This window comes from Athene cunicularia (genome assembly GCF_003259725.1).
Source record: "Athene cunicularia isolate RWA chromosome 13 unlocalized genomic scaffold, athCun1 chr13_part1, whole genome shotgun sequence".
NCBI lineage: Eukaryota > Metazoa > Chordata > Aves > Strigiformes > Strigidae > Athene > Athene cunicularia.
Genome location: NW_020799117.1, coordinates 9,778,114 through 9,793,778, shown reverse-complemented (window position 1 = coordinate 9,793,778; position 15,665 = coordinate 9,778,114). Strand labels below are relative to the sequence as shown.

At 63.0% G+C, this 15,665-nt stretch overlaps 2 protein-coding genes across 6 annotated transcripts in view; one reads left to right on the top strand and one right to left on the bottom strand.

Annotated features, from left to right (window-relative positions):
• The window catches only part of GPRIN1 (G protein regulated inducer of neurite outgrowth 1), a 4,462-nt gene extending 337 nt beyond the window's left edge, over positions 1-4,125 (top strand). Inside the window, exon 2 of the mRNA XM_026858460.1 lies at positions 933-4,125. Coding sequence (XP_026714261.1) covers positions 933-2,352 — 1,420 coding nt within the window. The 3' untranslated portion in view covers positions 2,353-4,125. The remainder of the gene's footprint in view (positions 1-932) is intronic.
• A 254-nt stretch (positions 4,126-4,379) lies between these two features.
• CDHR2 (cadherin related family member 2) lies at positions 4,380-14,989 on the bottom strand. Of its 5 annotated transcripts, none has more exons than XM_026858585.1 (33): positions 14,921-14,989; positions 14,501-14,579; positions 13,963-14,021; positions 13,493-13,558; positions 13,263-13,402; positions 12,943-12,996; positions 12,611-12,700; positions 11,908-11,997; positions 11,457-11,579; positions 11,236-11,379; positions 11,018-11,093; positions 10,708-10,814; positions 10,401-10,631; positions 10,156-10,311; positions 9,794-9,961; positions 9,460-9,521; positions 9,126-9,366; positions 8,784-9,020; positions 8,436-8,505; positions 7,739-8,353; positions 7,406-7,477; positions 7,070-7,119; positions 6,805-6,956; positions 6,490-6,592; positions 6,321-6,409; positions 6,030-6,104; positions 5,835-5,912; positions 5,689-5,749; positions 5,462-5,586; positions 5,200-5,313; positions 4,954-5,031; positions 4,795-4,864; positions 4,380-4,584 (listed from the first exon to the last, which is right to left on the bottom strand). In XM_026858585.1, exons 3-33 carry the CDS (start codon positions 14,006-14,008, stop codon positions 4,465-4,467), a joined length of 3,903 nt encoding a protein of 1,300 aa, XP_026714386.1. In that variant the 5' UTR covers positions 14,009-14,021; positions 14,501-14,579; positions 14,921-14,989; the 3' UTR covers positions 4,380-4,464. The 5 variants fall into 5 exon arrangements, with proteins under 5 accessions (XP_026714386.1, XP_026714385.1, XP_026714387.1 ...); XM_026858584.1 differs by having other exon boundaries at positions 14,759-14,966; XM_026858586.1 differs by having other exon boundaries at positions 4,380-4,581; positions 14,759-14,966.
• Positions 14,990-15,665: the final 676 nt, after the last annotated feature.

Below are 15,665 nucleotides of genomic sequence, written 5' to 3'. Positions count from 1 at the left end.
GTGTTACTGCCTCCAGCGCTGCCGGGCGGCCGCGGGGGGGTCGGTGCCAGCCTGGTCCCTGCTCCTGCCGCTTCTCTTGAGGGGGGCTCGCTCGACTCCAGCCGTGTCTGCTCGGCTCTGCCCTTCCCGGGACCCACGAGTGGCCGTGGCCGGAGGCGTGGAGTGCCCTACTCCGTGTGCTCCCAGCTCTGGGGGACTCGCTGGCACTGGCAGAGCTGGGGAGGCTCCCGGAGAGTTCGGGGCTCCCAGCCGTGCTCCTGCTACAGGGCTGCCCGGCGGGGCTGGGGAGGGTTTGGGGCCGGTTGGGTGACACCAGCCCGTGCCGGGGTGCCTGCCTGCAGCCAGCTCTGCCCAGCATGGCCGGGAGCTCAGCGCACCCTCGGCGTGGGGTGTAGGCGCTGAGCTGGGGGTTCTCGTGGTGGGAGAACACACATCGCTCCCAGCTCTGGGAATGCTGATCCCAGTTTGCGAAGGGAAGGGCTCAGGCTGCCCTGCAGCCCCCCCTCGGCCCCCGGGCCCGGCTTGCTGTCACCCCATGCTGTGCCCAGCTCCCCACTGGCAGTTGGGGGGTGCTGAGCCCCCCCAGGCTCCCTGCCTGGTGCCTGGGACTGTGCCCCAGCTGCTGCTCTCCCCGCAGGGGTGCCTGCACCACATCCCCCTGCTCCGGCAGCCGCAGCAGCTTCTGGATCTCGCTCCCGGTCAGGCCGCACCGGGGGAAGGCTGGCTTTTACAGTAGGTGGCTGGCACCATTCCTCCCTTCCCGTGGGGCTGGGCACTGGGTGCTGTCACACACCGCGCCGGGGCCGATGGGTGCTCCGGGCAGCTGCCCAACCTGTTGTCATGGGTGGCATGAAGAAAAACAGTTGGCAACTGATGGGGGCTGGGGGTCCATGTGCTGCTCCCCTCTCACTGCCCCGTCCTCTCTCTTGCAGACCCGCAGCAGGACTAGCATGGGAGAAGTCTTCCCCGGGCATGGGCAGTGCTAAGGAGCCCGAGGGGCTGCAGCTGCTGAGCCACCAGGCTGGGGCCGAGGACGCCTGTGAGCCCGGCGCCAGCTCTCCTGGCTGCCTGTCGGCTGGCGAGTGCCTGCCCGGCTCTGGCTGTGCCGTGGGGGACCGTGCCATGAGGACCTGCTGTGCAGCTGAGCCGGAGACCCAGGCCACCACGGCCAGCCCAGTGGTGGAGAAGAAGGTGCCATCGTCAACGGGACCGGCTCCCAGCACGCTTCTCCTGGATGCCAGCGTGGAGCCAAGCGTGATGGCAGCGATGGGTAGCTGCGGGGGACCAAGTGGAGCTGCCTCTGCCTGTGGTCCCATGGGGATGGGGGTCCCCAGCACCCAGATGGAGAACACAGCCCCTGTGCCCTCCCTGCCCGAGCCCTGCCTCAAAGCACCCAGCAAGAACGTGGGGAGCATGCCGGCTCCTGCCAAACATGTGGTGTTCATGGAGCCTGCTGTGGGCACCGGAGCAGCTGAGCTTCCAAGACAGGAGCAGCCCCAGGTTGGCACAGGGACATCCCTGGGTGCTGTACCCCAGATGGGGGGTGGTGAGGCTCCCAAGCACCCCCAAGGGGGCACGGCAGACCCCCCTGGCACCGGCACTGTGGGGAGCGGGAGCCAAGGTGAGGCAGGGCCGAGCCCCACCACCCTGGGCCAGGACACAGCTGAGGGGAGCCCAGCCCAGGGTGCGGATGCCAGGAGCAGCCAGCAGCCCCGGACGGCCAAGCTGCTCTGCGAGTCCTACTCCTTCGAGGTGACCCCACCACAGGATGCAGGGACACAGGACATGGGGACGCAAGTGGACAGCCGAGTATCCCTGGTGTCTGTGGCCTTGAGCCCCATGAGCCCCCCGGGTGGGGCTGCTGCCTTCACCTTCCCCAAGAGAGAGCCAGGCTCTGCTGCTCCCCCATACCCAGAGCCCTCTAAGAAGGACGCGGAGATGCAGGTGTCCATGCCCGTGGAGACCCGCTCGGTGGCCACCGGGCCCATGACACCAGTGGCCAAGTCCCCGCAGGCCTCATACCCCGAGGTGCATGTGAAGGGGACGGTGGTGGAGGAGGCTCCAGAGCCTATCCGGGAGGTGAGCTGGGACGAGAAGGGGATGACGTGGGAGGTGTATGGGGCCTCCATGGAGGTGGAGGTGCTGGGCATGGCCATACAGAAGCACCTGGAGAAGCAAATCGAGGAGCACGGGCGGCAGGTGGTGATGACCCCCCAAAGCACCCGCACTGGCTCCATCAAGGGAGCCCCCTGCAAAGGCGAGGCCAAGAGGCAGCCCAGTGTCTTTCGAGCTCTGCTGCAAAACGTCCGGCGGCCCCGGTGCTGCTCCCGCGCCGGCCCTGCCACGGAGTGAGCTGCTGCTTGCCCCAGTGGGGTGGGGGTGCCACAGGGCTTCTTGGGGGAAGCAGGGAGGAATCCCTGCCTGGCGTCCTGAGACGCCTGCTGCCAGCGTGTGGGGCTCCAGGGGCTGGAGCAGGGGGTGATGGAGCACTGCACGCTGGAGTAAGGCATCTCCTTCACCAGGGGTCCCCCCACTAGCCTAGCCCCATGGAGGTGCCCTGGGACACGAGGCTGGTGCTCCGTCTCTGTGCTTGGTGGGTTTTTTTCAGCATGAGGAAGCATGTGGCTCCTTCCAGCCCGAGGCATCTCCTGCCTGTGGGCACAGGGGCTGGAGAGGGCTCAGGGCAGGCACGGGCAGGTCACTGCTGACTTCCCCGAGCTCTGGCCTCGCTTGCACCCCAGGCAGCAGCGTTGCTCCCCATGCTGGAGAGATGCTGGTGCATTGCTGTGCCGCTGCTTCCCCTGCCCAGGTCTCAGCCATGCTCCGAGCAGCCCACAGTCGTGCATGCGTGGGTCCCCATGGCTGCCCGGGGCAGGCACATTCAGCCCAGCCTGCCACAGCCCTGTCCTCTGCCCCACTGCCATGGGGACCCCAGAGCTCAGAGGACGTGGCCATGTCGGGCACCAGGACAGATCTCAAATGGGAGAGATGGGAGAGACAGAGAGATGCTCGTCCCCATCGCTGTGGCTGGAGGTGCTCAGGGAGTCTGTCCCCATGGCCCCCAGCTCTGCCTGGCTGGGGACCTGCCTGGGAGTGGCCATCAGATCCCAGGGCACATCCTCTCCATGGCTGGCAGTGGGGATGAAGCCTGTCCTGCCGTCGGGCCCATCCAGCCACCCTGGTGCTGGAGAGGCCCCACGTGCTGCTCTCCACATCTCTCCGGCCCCGATGGCTGCTCTCCTCTGACGGCAGCTGGGGATGTGATGGCTGCAAAGCGCTGCCACTTTTTACAGCTGGGGTTTTACAGGATGGGGGGGGAGGGGGGCTTTTATTGAACCGTGTTTGCATTTTTGGAGCTTTTTAAAAGACACTTTGTCATGCGCGTCCTGTCTGGATCCACCCATTCCCCGGTGGCCTGTGGGGCCATGACCCTCTTTTCAAACACTTCCTATGTTGCCTGTGCCCTGCCGGGCTGAAGAGCCTTGGGACCGAAGGGTTGGTGTGCAGTGGGTTGAGCATCCCCACACTGCATGAGCATCCCTGTGCCGGCAGCACCGCGGTGTCCTGCTGAGACACGGGTCCTGGCCCCTCCAGCCTGGCCCTGTGCAGAGGACCAGCCCCGCAGGGCCACACTGAGCGGGGGGCCCAGGCCTATGCCCAGGGCCTGAGGTGTCAGGGTCATCAGTGTAGACACTTCCCCTCTTTAAGGGGCAAGTCTTGGCCCCCCAAGCTCCCATTGTACATCCTGGGCTTGTTTTTGCCCTGTGGGGCTGTCTCTTGCCCCTGGAGGGGGGTGAACTGCGAAGGGCTTGCTGAAGCACCAGCTGGCAGCTGTGGCCAGTGCCCATCCTGTGCCGTGGCGCTCACTTGGAGCCGGCTCTGCTCAGTGCCTTGAGCTACAGGAGCGGTGCCACGGCCACTCGGGGGAGACCAGGAGCCCTGGGGCATCCCCCTGCCACCCTACCCCTGGCTGTCCCCCACCTCCAGCCCCGCACTGCCAAGCTGCGGCACAACGACACTGCGGCTTCATCACCTACATCTTTTTTTCCTCTTCATTTCTTTTTTTGGGGGTGGGAGGGAGGAAGGGGGCGGGAGGACCAACCTGTCAACGTGGTTGTTGGGTAATAAAACCTTGCACAAACCTCTGCGCGGGGCTGCCTTCACCTCCCTCCCACAGGGCTGAGTCGGGGCAGTGGGGCAGCCTAGGGAAGGGGTCTTGGGGGATGAGAAGCCAGGAGCCCTTCGGTGGCACTCACCTCCCCTCCAGCACCAGCCTGGACCAAAACCAGCACCTCATGCTGGGAGAGATGACCCCAAGCTGACTGAGCCCCCTGAGCAGACAGGCTGATGGCCACAGGACACCGTGACCCCCGTGGGACAGGTTTATTGCTGACCTCTGAACTCAACATCAGCAAAGCAGCTGCCCGAGTCCTGCTCCGGCCCTGCTGCACCCTGTGTGCCTGCTCACAAGTCTGTGGTGGTGAAGGTGGTGTTGATGTACACTTTTTCAGTGGGCTCCTTCATGTTCAGGGCAGCCACCAGCACCTCATCGTTGATGGAGTCTGTGAGCTGCATGTCATCCTGCTGCAGGAGGAGAGTGTGGTCAGAGGGGATGGGGACAGAGATAGGGGACAGGAATATTCCTGTCCTTCCTGGGAGCTGGGGGCTGTCAGGGGGATAGAGAGGAAGGGACACGAGGTGTCCAGGAGCCTGGGGACCACAGCGGAGAGGAGGGGACGTGGGGTGTGATGGCAGGACTCCCTGCTGGGCACCAGCAGCTCTTTGCACACTCACCTTGGCCCTGAGGTGGTTGTCCCCCGGTGAGTTTACTGTGTTTTCATCCAGGGAATTCATGCTGTGGAGAGTGGGGTGTAGAAGAGGGCTCAGGCGCTGGCAGAGTGGGGACACAGGGTGACAGCCCCATGGCCTTTGGGATCTGCCTGCAGAGCTCACCTGGCCACAGAGATGGAGTCCTCGTGGAAGCCCAGGTCATGGGAGGGATTAAGTGAGAGGTTCAGCATGGGGTTGGCCCTGGCCAGGGATGGGTGGCAGGTGAGTGACAGTTCATGGGGCTGTGGAGTCAGCCCAGGGCAGCCATGTCCCCCAGGCAGGAGGGGTGTGACAGCGAGCCCTGCAGCCCCGGGGTGTGGGGACATGCCTGGGCTCTACCCTCCTGCTGCAGGGAGCTCCCCCACTCACCCCTCTGCATTGTACTGGTTAGTGCCAGGGATGCCGGCTCCCTGCTGCGCCATGGCAGGACTGAACGTCGTGGCCACCTTCAGAGCCTTCATCGCACTCAGCTTCCTCTTGTAGCTGCAATACCCAGGGATGGGGTAGGTGAGGGGCAGGAGGGAGCTTCCTGTGGGATGGGGTGGGCAGGAGCGGGATGGAGGGTAGGGATGGGTCTGGTGGTGCTGGTGAGGATGGGGGGTGGGGGGGGAGGCAGGAGGGGGTGCAGTACCTCCTGGTGGTAAGAACCAAGACCAGGGTCATTATGAGGATGAAGATGAGCAGGAACGCCGCCAGCCCTGCGATGATGCCGATCAGCTCTGTCTCCTTCGTGGGCTTTGCCACCTCCCCAGGGCCCTGGGGCAGAGCAGGGGTGAGGGCACAGCCCTGGCCAGCAGAACCCCCCCAACCCCACATGGGGCTGGTGCCTCTCTCAGCCCCTTGCCCAGCCCCACTCACAATGACAGCCAGGCCCAGGTTCACCAGCTCGGCCAGGACCAGCGGGTCGGACTGTATGAGCCTGCCAAGGAAAGCGGAGGGGGTGAGAGCTGGGCCAGTCCGGGCACGTGGCAGTGCCCGTGTGTGGCCCCCGCCCTGCCACGCACACACTCAGCTCGTTGACATCCAGGGCAGTGCCGTTGCTGTAGACAAAGTACGCCTCCATCACCGACTTGGCTTTCACCCTGTGGGATCAGAGAGATGGGGTGAGCGGAGTACAGGGCACGGTGTCCTGCCCCAGGGTGACCCCTCCAATGCCACTGCCATGTGCCCTTCCCCACCACCTGCGTGGCCCCACTCACCGGGAAGCACGGGTGTCCTCCGTGCTCCGGATGGCCACCACGTAGACCCCTGCCTTGGTTGCGGTGGTCAGGGCCCTAGGAACAGGAGGGAAGGAGGGAGGCTGGGCCGGGTGTGCTGCACGGGAAGCAGCTGGACGCCCTGCAGCCCCCAGCTCTGATGGGGACCTGCCTGCCTCAGTCCCCTTCACAGTCTGTGAAGCTGGGAGACACGGTTGGTGGGTCCTGGCCTGCATGCTCGTGTCCCTAACTGCACAGCCACGCACCCCCTCTCCCCAGCCCAGCACCCCTTACGCTTTGATGCTTTCAGAGTTACTCTGGACTTCATCCACTGCTGTGACAAACTGGAGGCGAACGCGGTAGCTCTGATCAACCGCAAAGATCTGCGTGGGGAGAGCAGGGGTGAGTAGGTCTGGGCAGGGTGCAGGGTGTTCCCAGATGGGGGCACGGGAGTGACACTCACATTCAGCACGGTCTGTGCTGTGTGCCCTGGTGCGTCGCCATCCCGAGCCTCCACTGTCACCTGGTACTCGCCCTTCAGCGAGCCATCGAGGTTGCTGGCCACCCTGTGAGGACAGGGACATCAGCAATGCCACGGGACATCCCCGGGAGCGCACCACCATCCCCTAAGCTTCACCCTGCCTGCATGCCCAGGACAGCATCCCAGGATGGCTTTGTCCCCTTGCCAGCCTGTGCTGGCCCTGCCTGCACCTCTGCCTTGCAGCAGGCAGGAGCTGAGACATGTTCCCCCCACCCTGGCCCAAACCCATGGCCTCACTGGATGCTCCCGATGTAGCTGTCCTGCTCGGGTGTTGTCTCCACCTTGAAGAGGCTCTCGAAGGGCCGGCTGACCCCGTTGTCCTCCACAAGCACCACACTGATGATGGAGAAGGTGATGGTTCCCTTCGGCCCCGAGTCAGCATCCGTGGCCTGCAGGGACAAAGCGTGGCAGAGCATGGATGGAAACAGGCACCACCTGCCCATGGGGCGGATGGGAGAGCCTGGCTCCTCAGGCTGACAGACACATACACACAGCTCCTCACCTTCACAGTAGCCACTTGCAGGTCCACAGGAGAGATTTCAGGGACAACCACTGCCAGGGACAGACAGACAGACAACACCATAATGCTGATGTGCAGCCAGACTTGCTGCAGACCTCATAGCCGCACAGCCCCGGGGCTCGGCAGAGCTCCAAGCATCCCTCCACTTGCCCTCGGCCCCACAGCCTTCATGGAAAGCATCGAGTAACCCCAGCCTGGTCCCTGCACCTCTCACAGCCCTGCCCTGGCTGGGGGAAGGTCTCCACCGCCGGGGAGCATGGCAGAGCACATGTGGGTGCAGAGAGCAGCCCACAGGATGCACCAGGCCTGGCTGCTCACCAAAGGTCTCTGAGATGGGCAGAAAGACAGGCATGTTGTCGTTCACATCGGTGATGAGGATCCTCAGGGTTTCTGCAAATGCCCCAAAAGCAGAGCTCTGGTCACCAACAGAGCAGCCCTGCAGCATCCACCTCTGTTACCCCTGGGAGTCCTGTCCTCCCAGCACGTTCGGGTCCCTGTGGCAGGGACCAAATGAGCTGGGGACACCCTCTATCACCAAACTGCCCGGCTCCTGTCCTGCTCCTCACAGTTCCTCCTAGGAGGTGGGAGAGGCAGGTCCCACCTCCCCCTGTGCCCGGTGGCAGGGGAAGGAGCGGGGAGTGGGTGCCATACCATTCTGGCTGTAGCGGTTGCCCTTCTCCGTGTACAGATCTTCAGCCCTCAGCGTGAGCATCACCCTGTCACACAGCTCGTAGTCAATGTCCGAGCTGTTCACCAGCACCGAGCCGTTGGGTGCCAGCATGAACCAGTCCCAGCACACCTCCCCAGCACTGCTTGCCCCCTTGAAGCAGGTGACTGCCAGCTCTTCAAAGACCAGCAAGGGGTTGGTGTCTGGGTCGGAAGCAGCCAGCACGCAGACCAGACCATGCTGTGTGCCATTCTCGCTCACACGCACGTCTTGCAGTGAATTGGGCAGGATGGTGGGGGACTCGTCATTGATGTCTAGGATGTGGACCACCACCGAGACATTGGCAGTGTCCCCCACATTGTCTGTGGCCGTGTTCTCTGCCAGCACCACCAAGGAGAAGAACTTCTGCTGTAGAGTGTCATAGTCCAGGGACATGTCGGGGTCCATGGACAGCTGACCACTGTAGTACCCCGACGCCAGGGAGGATGAGCGGATCAAGAAGTTGCTGGAGCCACTGCCCCTCTGAAGTAGGAAGGAAATGCGGGAATTGATCTCTGTCCGGTCAGCATCTCTGGCCTCCACCTCACCCACGAAGGACCCTGCAGGTAGAGACAGACACTCGGTAGCTAGTGGTACTCCAGGACACCGCTGGTCCCACGAGCCTGACCATGCAACATCTACCTGGAGAGTCTTCAAAGACTGAGAACTCATAGGACTGGTTGAGGAACATGGGTGCGTTGTCGTTCACGTCCTGCATGAGACAAAGCCCACGGTTAGAGTTGCTCCAGGAAATGGGGTGCCCCATAGCAGGCTGGGGACAGGAGCTTGGACACCTGCCTGCTTGCAGGCAGGAAACACAGAAGCCCTCTCCTGCCGTCCTGCATCAACTATTCCCTCTGCCCCCACAGAGACCCTGGGGATGCGGTGCCCCTGCCATAGCCAGGGATGCCACATCCCCTCCCTGCCCATCCATCCCAGCTCCAAGTCCTGGCCAGCCCCAGCATGTCCCTTCTGGCGCCCAGGGCTCACCCCCACAGTGATGGTGATGTTCACCAAGGTGCTGAGCTGCGGCACGCCGTGGTCGTACACCTTCACCGTCAGCACCATCTGCCCCCGCTCATCTTCCAAGGCCTCGCGGTCCAGCGGCTCCTTGCTGCACACCTCACCTGTGGCTGCGTTGATGGTGAAGTTGTTGCTGAACGGTCCCGGCAAGATCTTGAAGCCCAATTTGCTGTTGTGGTTGCCAGGCTCATCATTGTCAATGGCCTGAAAAGGTCAGGGGTTGGAATGGTGTTGTATGGCACCTCGGGGACAGTCCCTGCTCCTCTCCAACAGCCTCCCGTCGTCCCCTCTGCCTCTGTCAGTGCATACCTGGATCTTTGTGCTGATGTTCTGCCCCTCTTCCACCGAGATGAAGTAGGAGCCAGTGATGATGGGAACCATGTCGTTGTCATCCAGCACAGTGATCTCCAGCACCGTGGTGCCCACCAGGTTGCCCCCATCCTTGGCCTGGAGGTTGGCGTAGTAGATGGAGCGAGTCTCCCGGTCCAGCAAGCTCCCGTTCTGCACCAGCACTGCCCCAGTCGTGGCATTCACCGTGAAGATTTTACGGCTACGGCACACACAGAGCAGTCACCAGGGCTCAAACCTGGAGCCCCCTCACCAGGACAATGTCCTGGTTGTGGCTGACTGCACCCCTACATACATGCTCTCTGGGAGCAGCTGGTAGGTGATTTGGCCCAGGGCACCGCTGTCTGGATCATAAGCCTAAAAGAGAGGAGGAAGCATCTGGTCAACCTGCTTCAGCCCCCAGAGCTGTGATGAGTCTGGGGCACCAGCTGCTGGCGGTGAACACCCCAAGACCGTGGCCCTGACGGGAATGGGGTCCCACACCCTGTGTGCCCGCTGGCACCACCTCCTCCTTCCTGTGTGCATGGAGAGACCAGTGCCCTCAACATGAGCTGCACTAGCAGTGCCAGGCATGGCCAGCACCCTGCTTGGGAACATCAGCTGTGCCCGCCACCTGCCCAGCGCCTGACCGTGATGTTTGAGGAGATGATGGTGCCAGCAGGGCTGTTCTCCATCACGCTCAGGTTGTAGGTGCTCCGGGGGAACTCGGGGATGTGGTCATTACTGTCAATGAGGTCAATGGTTACAGTGGCTGTGGAGCAGCAGTCTGTGGGGTTCCCCATGTCATTAGCAATGATCTGCAGCACAGAGAAGAAACACTGTCTCACGTGGGTTCCCAAACATGAGAAAGTGACCTGTCACACTCCAGCCCAGCTCCCCTGCACCAAACAAGCTGACAGGGCAGAGCCATGTTTGGCTTTGGCTTTTGAACCCTGCAGGAGAAAGGCTGTGTCCCCCCGTCCCCACAGCCAGCCAGCCCTATGGGTCCCACCTGCACCACCATGACATGGCTTATCTCGTAGTCCACAGCGGATGGGTTTTGCACCAGGAGCTGCACCTCCCCTGTGCCCACAATCTCTAGGGGGGAGACAGTGAAGGCCCTGGCATTCGGACCCTGCAGGTACAGCTTGTAATTGCTGTTGATGCTCTGCCGGGAAAAGACATGCAGGAGTGAGGGGGTGGTGCAGCCAGGACACATACCTGCACCCTGGTCCAGTGCCCTGGACAGGCTCCCACCTTATCTGGGTCATGGGCAACAATGCTGAGGTTGGACACAGGCAGTCTGGAGGAGGAGTGCTCTATGATGCTGCCCCTGAAGTTGTTCTGGGCACCAGTGAGGAAGTTGCAGCTGGGGAGGGAGCAGTGGTAGAACTTGGGCTTGTTGTCATTGACATCGGTCACCATGACTTTTACCAGGGTGCTGGCCTGAGCCACCTTGTTGTGGATATCCAGGTTCTTCTCACGTGCCTGGGCAGGAGGAGAGTGGGTTGGAGGGACCAGGGAGAGGAAGAGAATGGAGTTCCCTTTGCTGCCTCCTACTCACTGTGACTTCCAGCAGCACCTCCTCGCTTGGCAGCTGCTCACGGTCCAGGGGCCCGCTCACAGTGATGATGCCTGTCATGGCATTGATAGCAAAGGGGACGCTGGCATCTAGGGTGAGGGGACAGCAGGAATCAGTTGCAGCCACTGGGAAATGCGGGCCCAGCCCTCTCTCTGCCAGCGGGGCAGGCTGGCAGCACCTGGGAACCCAGAACCAGTCCCTGTGGTGCCCCTTGCTGTCTGATCATTCCCCCTGCCTATCCCACCCTGCCACTGCTCACCCCCTGCCCATCTCGCCCTGCCCCATCACTTACTGGTGATGCTGTAGAAGATTTTGTCATTCACTCCCGTGTCTCTGTCCATGGCGGTGACAGTCAGCACAGTGGTGCCCTGTGGGGACATGGCCATCACAGCAGGGACCTATGATGTCTCCAGCTGCCCCCATGCGTGGTGACCCAGACACCCCAGGCCATCAGAGCCCCAGGGAGGGCCAGGGGTAGGAACATGCCACTGGGGCAGGTGGGCTTCTTACCAGGGCGCAGTTCTCAGGCACAGAGCCAGAGTAGGGCTCACTGAGGAACCGTGGGTCCAGGTTGGGCTGGTCCTCGATGGTCAGGGACAGGTAGGTTGAGGTCTCATGGAAGGTCAACACGTTGTGCAGCATCCCCCCACCGTCCTGGGGAGCAGAGTGCCCATTAGTCCCAAGGCGCCCTTACCTGACAGCCCTGCACACACAGCCTGGCTCTCTCCCACCTTGGCGAGGATCTTGATCTGGTAGAAGGTGTTCTTGGCATAGTCCAGTGAGCCATTGAGCACCACGTTCCCATTGGCCAGAATGTAGAAGAGCCAATGATTCTTCGTGTTGTCTGGGATCACCTGAGCAGGGGACATCACCCCGTGTCACCAAGGCAGAGGTGCCTCCATAGAGATGGGAGCTCAACCCCCATCCTTCTGCCAGGCTTAGGCCATGGGCCATGGGGAACCCCTACCATCTGGCTTGTCCCCAGCTTGCAACAGTTCAGCACCTTGCACCCATTGCCCAGCGGGTGCAGAGCCAGCCCTCCTGACCCAACACATACCCCTGCTCCCCCAGAGCCATGGGGCTGCCCCTGGCTGGGTACCCCAGCACATTCTGTCCCATGGGGGTGGCTCAGGGATGGGTTTCAGGTATGGCATGCCCCACTCTGCAATGCACTGTGCTCACCTCCTCGATGCTGTAGGTGACTTTGGAGGCGTTCCCAGTGTCACTGTCGTTGGCAAACACAGTGTAGATGACGCTGCCGATTTTCGTGGTCTGGGCACACGGGGAAGGGGTGATGGCATCACCCGGGAGAGCAGGGGTGGTGGTGCTGGGCCCAGCCCTTACCACCTCTGCTCTGGGGTGCTCTGGCCCCACAGGGCTCCAGGGGCTGCCCAGTGCTGTGGGCCAAGCAGGGATGAGCTGCTGTCCTTGTTTATGCTGAGCAGAGGCTGGATCCCTTCTGACACCCTCCCCAGGGCTCCCTGGGGGCAGGGACTGCATCCCAGCTCTGGGATGCTCAAAGCGGGTTGAGCTCAGCCCCACACCCCATCTGCACCCTGATCCAGCCTCACCCTGGCTGGGGCTGAGGGGCAGCTTGGGCACTCCCTGATCAGAAACTCATCTCAGGGGCAGAGTCCCATCCATGCCCCAGTGCCTCAGACTGTCAGAGAGGCGCCCGCAGGGAACTGCCCTGGCACAGAGCACTCCGGAGTCAGTCGGCTGCACCATAGCCCCACGCCCAGACACACCGTCACTGCACACCCAGGCGTGGGGTCACCCCGTTCCCAGCACACTGTTTTCCTGCTGCTGGCACACCCATACCACAGGAGCCACCCAGCACCCCTGTCCTGCTGCCCGGGGGAGCCGGGGAGGCCCAGGGAGATACCTCAGGGATGGAGGTTTTATACGTCAGGTTCTGGAAGACTGGGGCATTGTCATTACGGTCCTCCACGATGATGGTGAGTTTTCTGGAGACCTATTGGTTGTCAGGGAGGGTGCAGGATGGGTGTGGGGGATGGTGACTGGCAGAGCTGGGTGCAGTTTCAGCACCCTGTGCCCACCCTGACTCCGAAGGCAGCCAGCACCACCCATCCCTGGGCAAAGCCCACCTTCAACCCCCTTCCCCACCGAGCCTTGTCCATGGCCACGCTGAGAACCCGCTCCCCTCCTTGTCCCCGTCACCCGCTGCAGCCACCCAGCCCATGCCCTGGCACTCACTGCATCGTTCATCCCATCGAACACTCCAACAGTGATGGTGAGCCTGGCCTGGAGCTGGGGGGACACAAGGCACGGGTTGGTCTGGGCCAGGCAAAGCTTGATTCTTGGATGGTTGAGCCCCAAGAACCAGCCACCAGCCCGGGGGGGGGATGGTTCTTCCAGAGGACTCTCCCACCTGCACCTGGGCTTCAGGGCCAGGGAGTGACCCCCAGTACTGCCATGAGCAGCTGTCCTACAGGACTCACAGCTCTGCCCTCCATCCCCATCACCCCAGACTCCCCAGCTCAGGCAGGGACATCTGCCCCGGTCTCTGCCCTCACCTCGCGGTCCAGGGAGTTCCTCAGAGTCACGTTGCCCGTCTGGGCATTGACAGAGAAGTAGAAGGCCTCTGGCCCACTGATGCTGTAGGTGAGCGGGTCCCCGTCTATGTCAATAGCCTTCAGCTGGAAAGCATACTGGCCTGGGGGCACAGGCAGTGTCAGCCCCTGCCCGAGGACCCCCCGCCCACTCGTCCTGCACCCCAGGGCCTCACCGAGACTGTCCCACTCACCCAATTCCAGGTCCTCAGGCACGTAGACGATGGTCATGTTGAAGAAGGGGGCTGTGTTGCTTGAAACTACAAGGAGGAGCTGTGCTGAGCACCACTTCTTTACCAGGCTCTGCCTGCCCCCTGCACCCCTGGCAGCACCCACCAAGCTCCAGCCCCAACTCTCGGCCATGGTTTGGGTCTCCAAAGGAGGCAGGGGAACGCACCACCCCCCACATCCCACCTCCAGCCCACGCTTGTCCTCCAGTTGCAGCACCCATGCTGGATGTTATCCCCACCGCCCGGCCCCCTGCCCGCTCTGCCTTGCCCCGGGGCAGCAAGGTTGCCGTTGGGTCTCCATGGTGCCAGCAGGGTGGGCAGCTGTTTTGAGGGTCCCAGATGCCCTCAGGGAATTCGGAATGAGCGTTGGAGGGGCTGAAAGCACATCCAGTGCCTCCTGCCCACTCTTGCCAGCTGCGGAGCAAAGTCGTCACCTGTCACCAGGAGGAAGGGGAGCAGCAGCAGCGAGTGCCATGCCATCCTGCCAGCGAGCCTGCGGGCACACACCAGAGAACAAGCGCCTGGGGCTGACGGCTGCCTCCTCCCACCAGCCACCCCAAATCCCTCCTGGGGAACAGCCACCGGGGCAGGAGGGACTTTGGTGGGGACAGTCCCCTGTGTTGAGCCGGGCTGGTGAGTAAGAACCAGGCTCCATTCTAGACCCCTGGGCACAGGCTCCTGGGGGACATGACATGGGGGGACAGGATTGGCCTCTGGGTGCTGGAGACCATGGGAGTGCTTGGGGACCCCAGGAGCCTCTCCTGGGTATGGCTGGAGGCTCCATCGCCTGGGTTCAATGAGGCCACCCCAGGCAGTGCTCGGAGACCAAGAGCAATCCTTGACACCACCATGGTGTCTCCCTCCTTGTGCCTCAGCCTGTGGGCAGCCCCACAGCTGACAGACATCCCCACCTCCCCCCACGATGGACCACAGCACCCGTGGGGGGCTGTGGCAGGGGCCGACATCCCTTACCTGTGGCTGCGTCACTGGGGATGCTGCCGGGAGGGCTGGTCTGCACTCACACCCTGACACCGACAGAGACCTTTGCCTCCTGCAGTAAACAAGTCCATCAATTATTAACTGCAATTAAGGGGTGAGGAATCCCTCTCTCATCTTCCTTATTCCTTGTGCTCAGCCCCCAGTTCCCACCCAGTCCAGCCCCACGCTCCATGATGTCAGCCCACAGATTCCCACACTGGGTGCCGTCCCCCAAGATTCAGCCACCCCAACCTGCAGCCACGGGACTGCGGCCCCCAGGAGGGATGTGGAACCTGTGGGGATGCGGAGGGATCCTGAAACACCCCACGGGACTGGAGAGGGGATGGGGAAATGCCCCACATCCCCGGGGCTGAGGACACCGGGGTCCCACCAGGACAGGGGGAGGGCACCAACCCAGTGTTGTGGTTACTGGGGCTGGTGCCTGGGGCCCTCTGCACCCCCCTGCCACCCGCTCTCCTCCACGGGGGCTCATCCCAGCCTTCCTGACCTACTTTGGACCCGCTGGGGACAAGGGCGGATTGTGCAGCTCCGCTCAGGCAGAAGAGGGCTGGGAGGTGGCGGGGGGGGGGCTCTGACAGCCCTGGCCTCTGGGACCCCTGCGTCTGTGGCCCTGGGCCTCTTCACCCCTATTCCCTGGGGAACCCGTGTGGTCTGGATGTCCGGGAAGCTCTGGGGTCCCCCAGAAGATACCCACCCTGCTCCGAGGTCCCCATCTCACCCCTCACCTGGGTCAGGGAGCCCGCAGAGAAGGCGCTACAGAGGACCAGCCTGGGACCTTCTCAGCAGAGCCTCCAGGGCTGGATACCCCCAGCCTCTCAGAAGGCTGCCCCAGGACACCCCCAGAGACACCCCATGGGCTGCCTGGGGTACCCTTGGAGGCCCGAGGGCTGGCCCAGGATGAGCCCCCTGAGCCCCCGGGGGCTGGTGCTGGACACCCTTCTGCAAACTGCCCCTTGCTGTCCCGGGACACCCTCACGCCTCCCAAGGGCTGGCCCGGGACATCTTCCCCAGCAGCCCCCCACCTCGTCCGCTGCCACTCGGAGCATTACGGCCGCAGCGCCCCGCCGGGCGGTTTTGTGCGGCGCCGCTCTTGGGCGCAATACGGCGGGAGAGGGACGGGCGCGCCCACGGTGGCGGC

Bases quoted from the DNA above. Each gene is read 5' to 3' on its own strand.
- CDHR2 (XM_026858585.1), bottom strand. From the start codon at position 14,008: ATGGCATGGCACTCGCTGCTGCTGCTCCCCTTCCTCCTGGTGACAG. The intron at 12,997-13,262 runs GTGAGGGCAGAG...GTGTCCCCCCAG, and splicing joins GGAACTCCCTGGACCGCGAG to CTCCAGGCCAGGCTCACCAT. The intron at 5,913-6,029 runs GTGAGTGGGGCC...CTGATCCCACAG, and splicing joins GAGGACACCCGTGCTTCCCG to GGTGAAAGCCAAGTCGGTGA.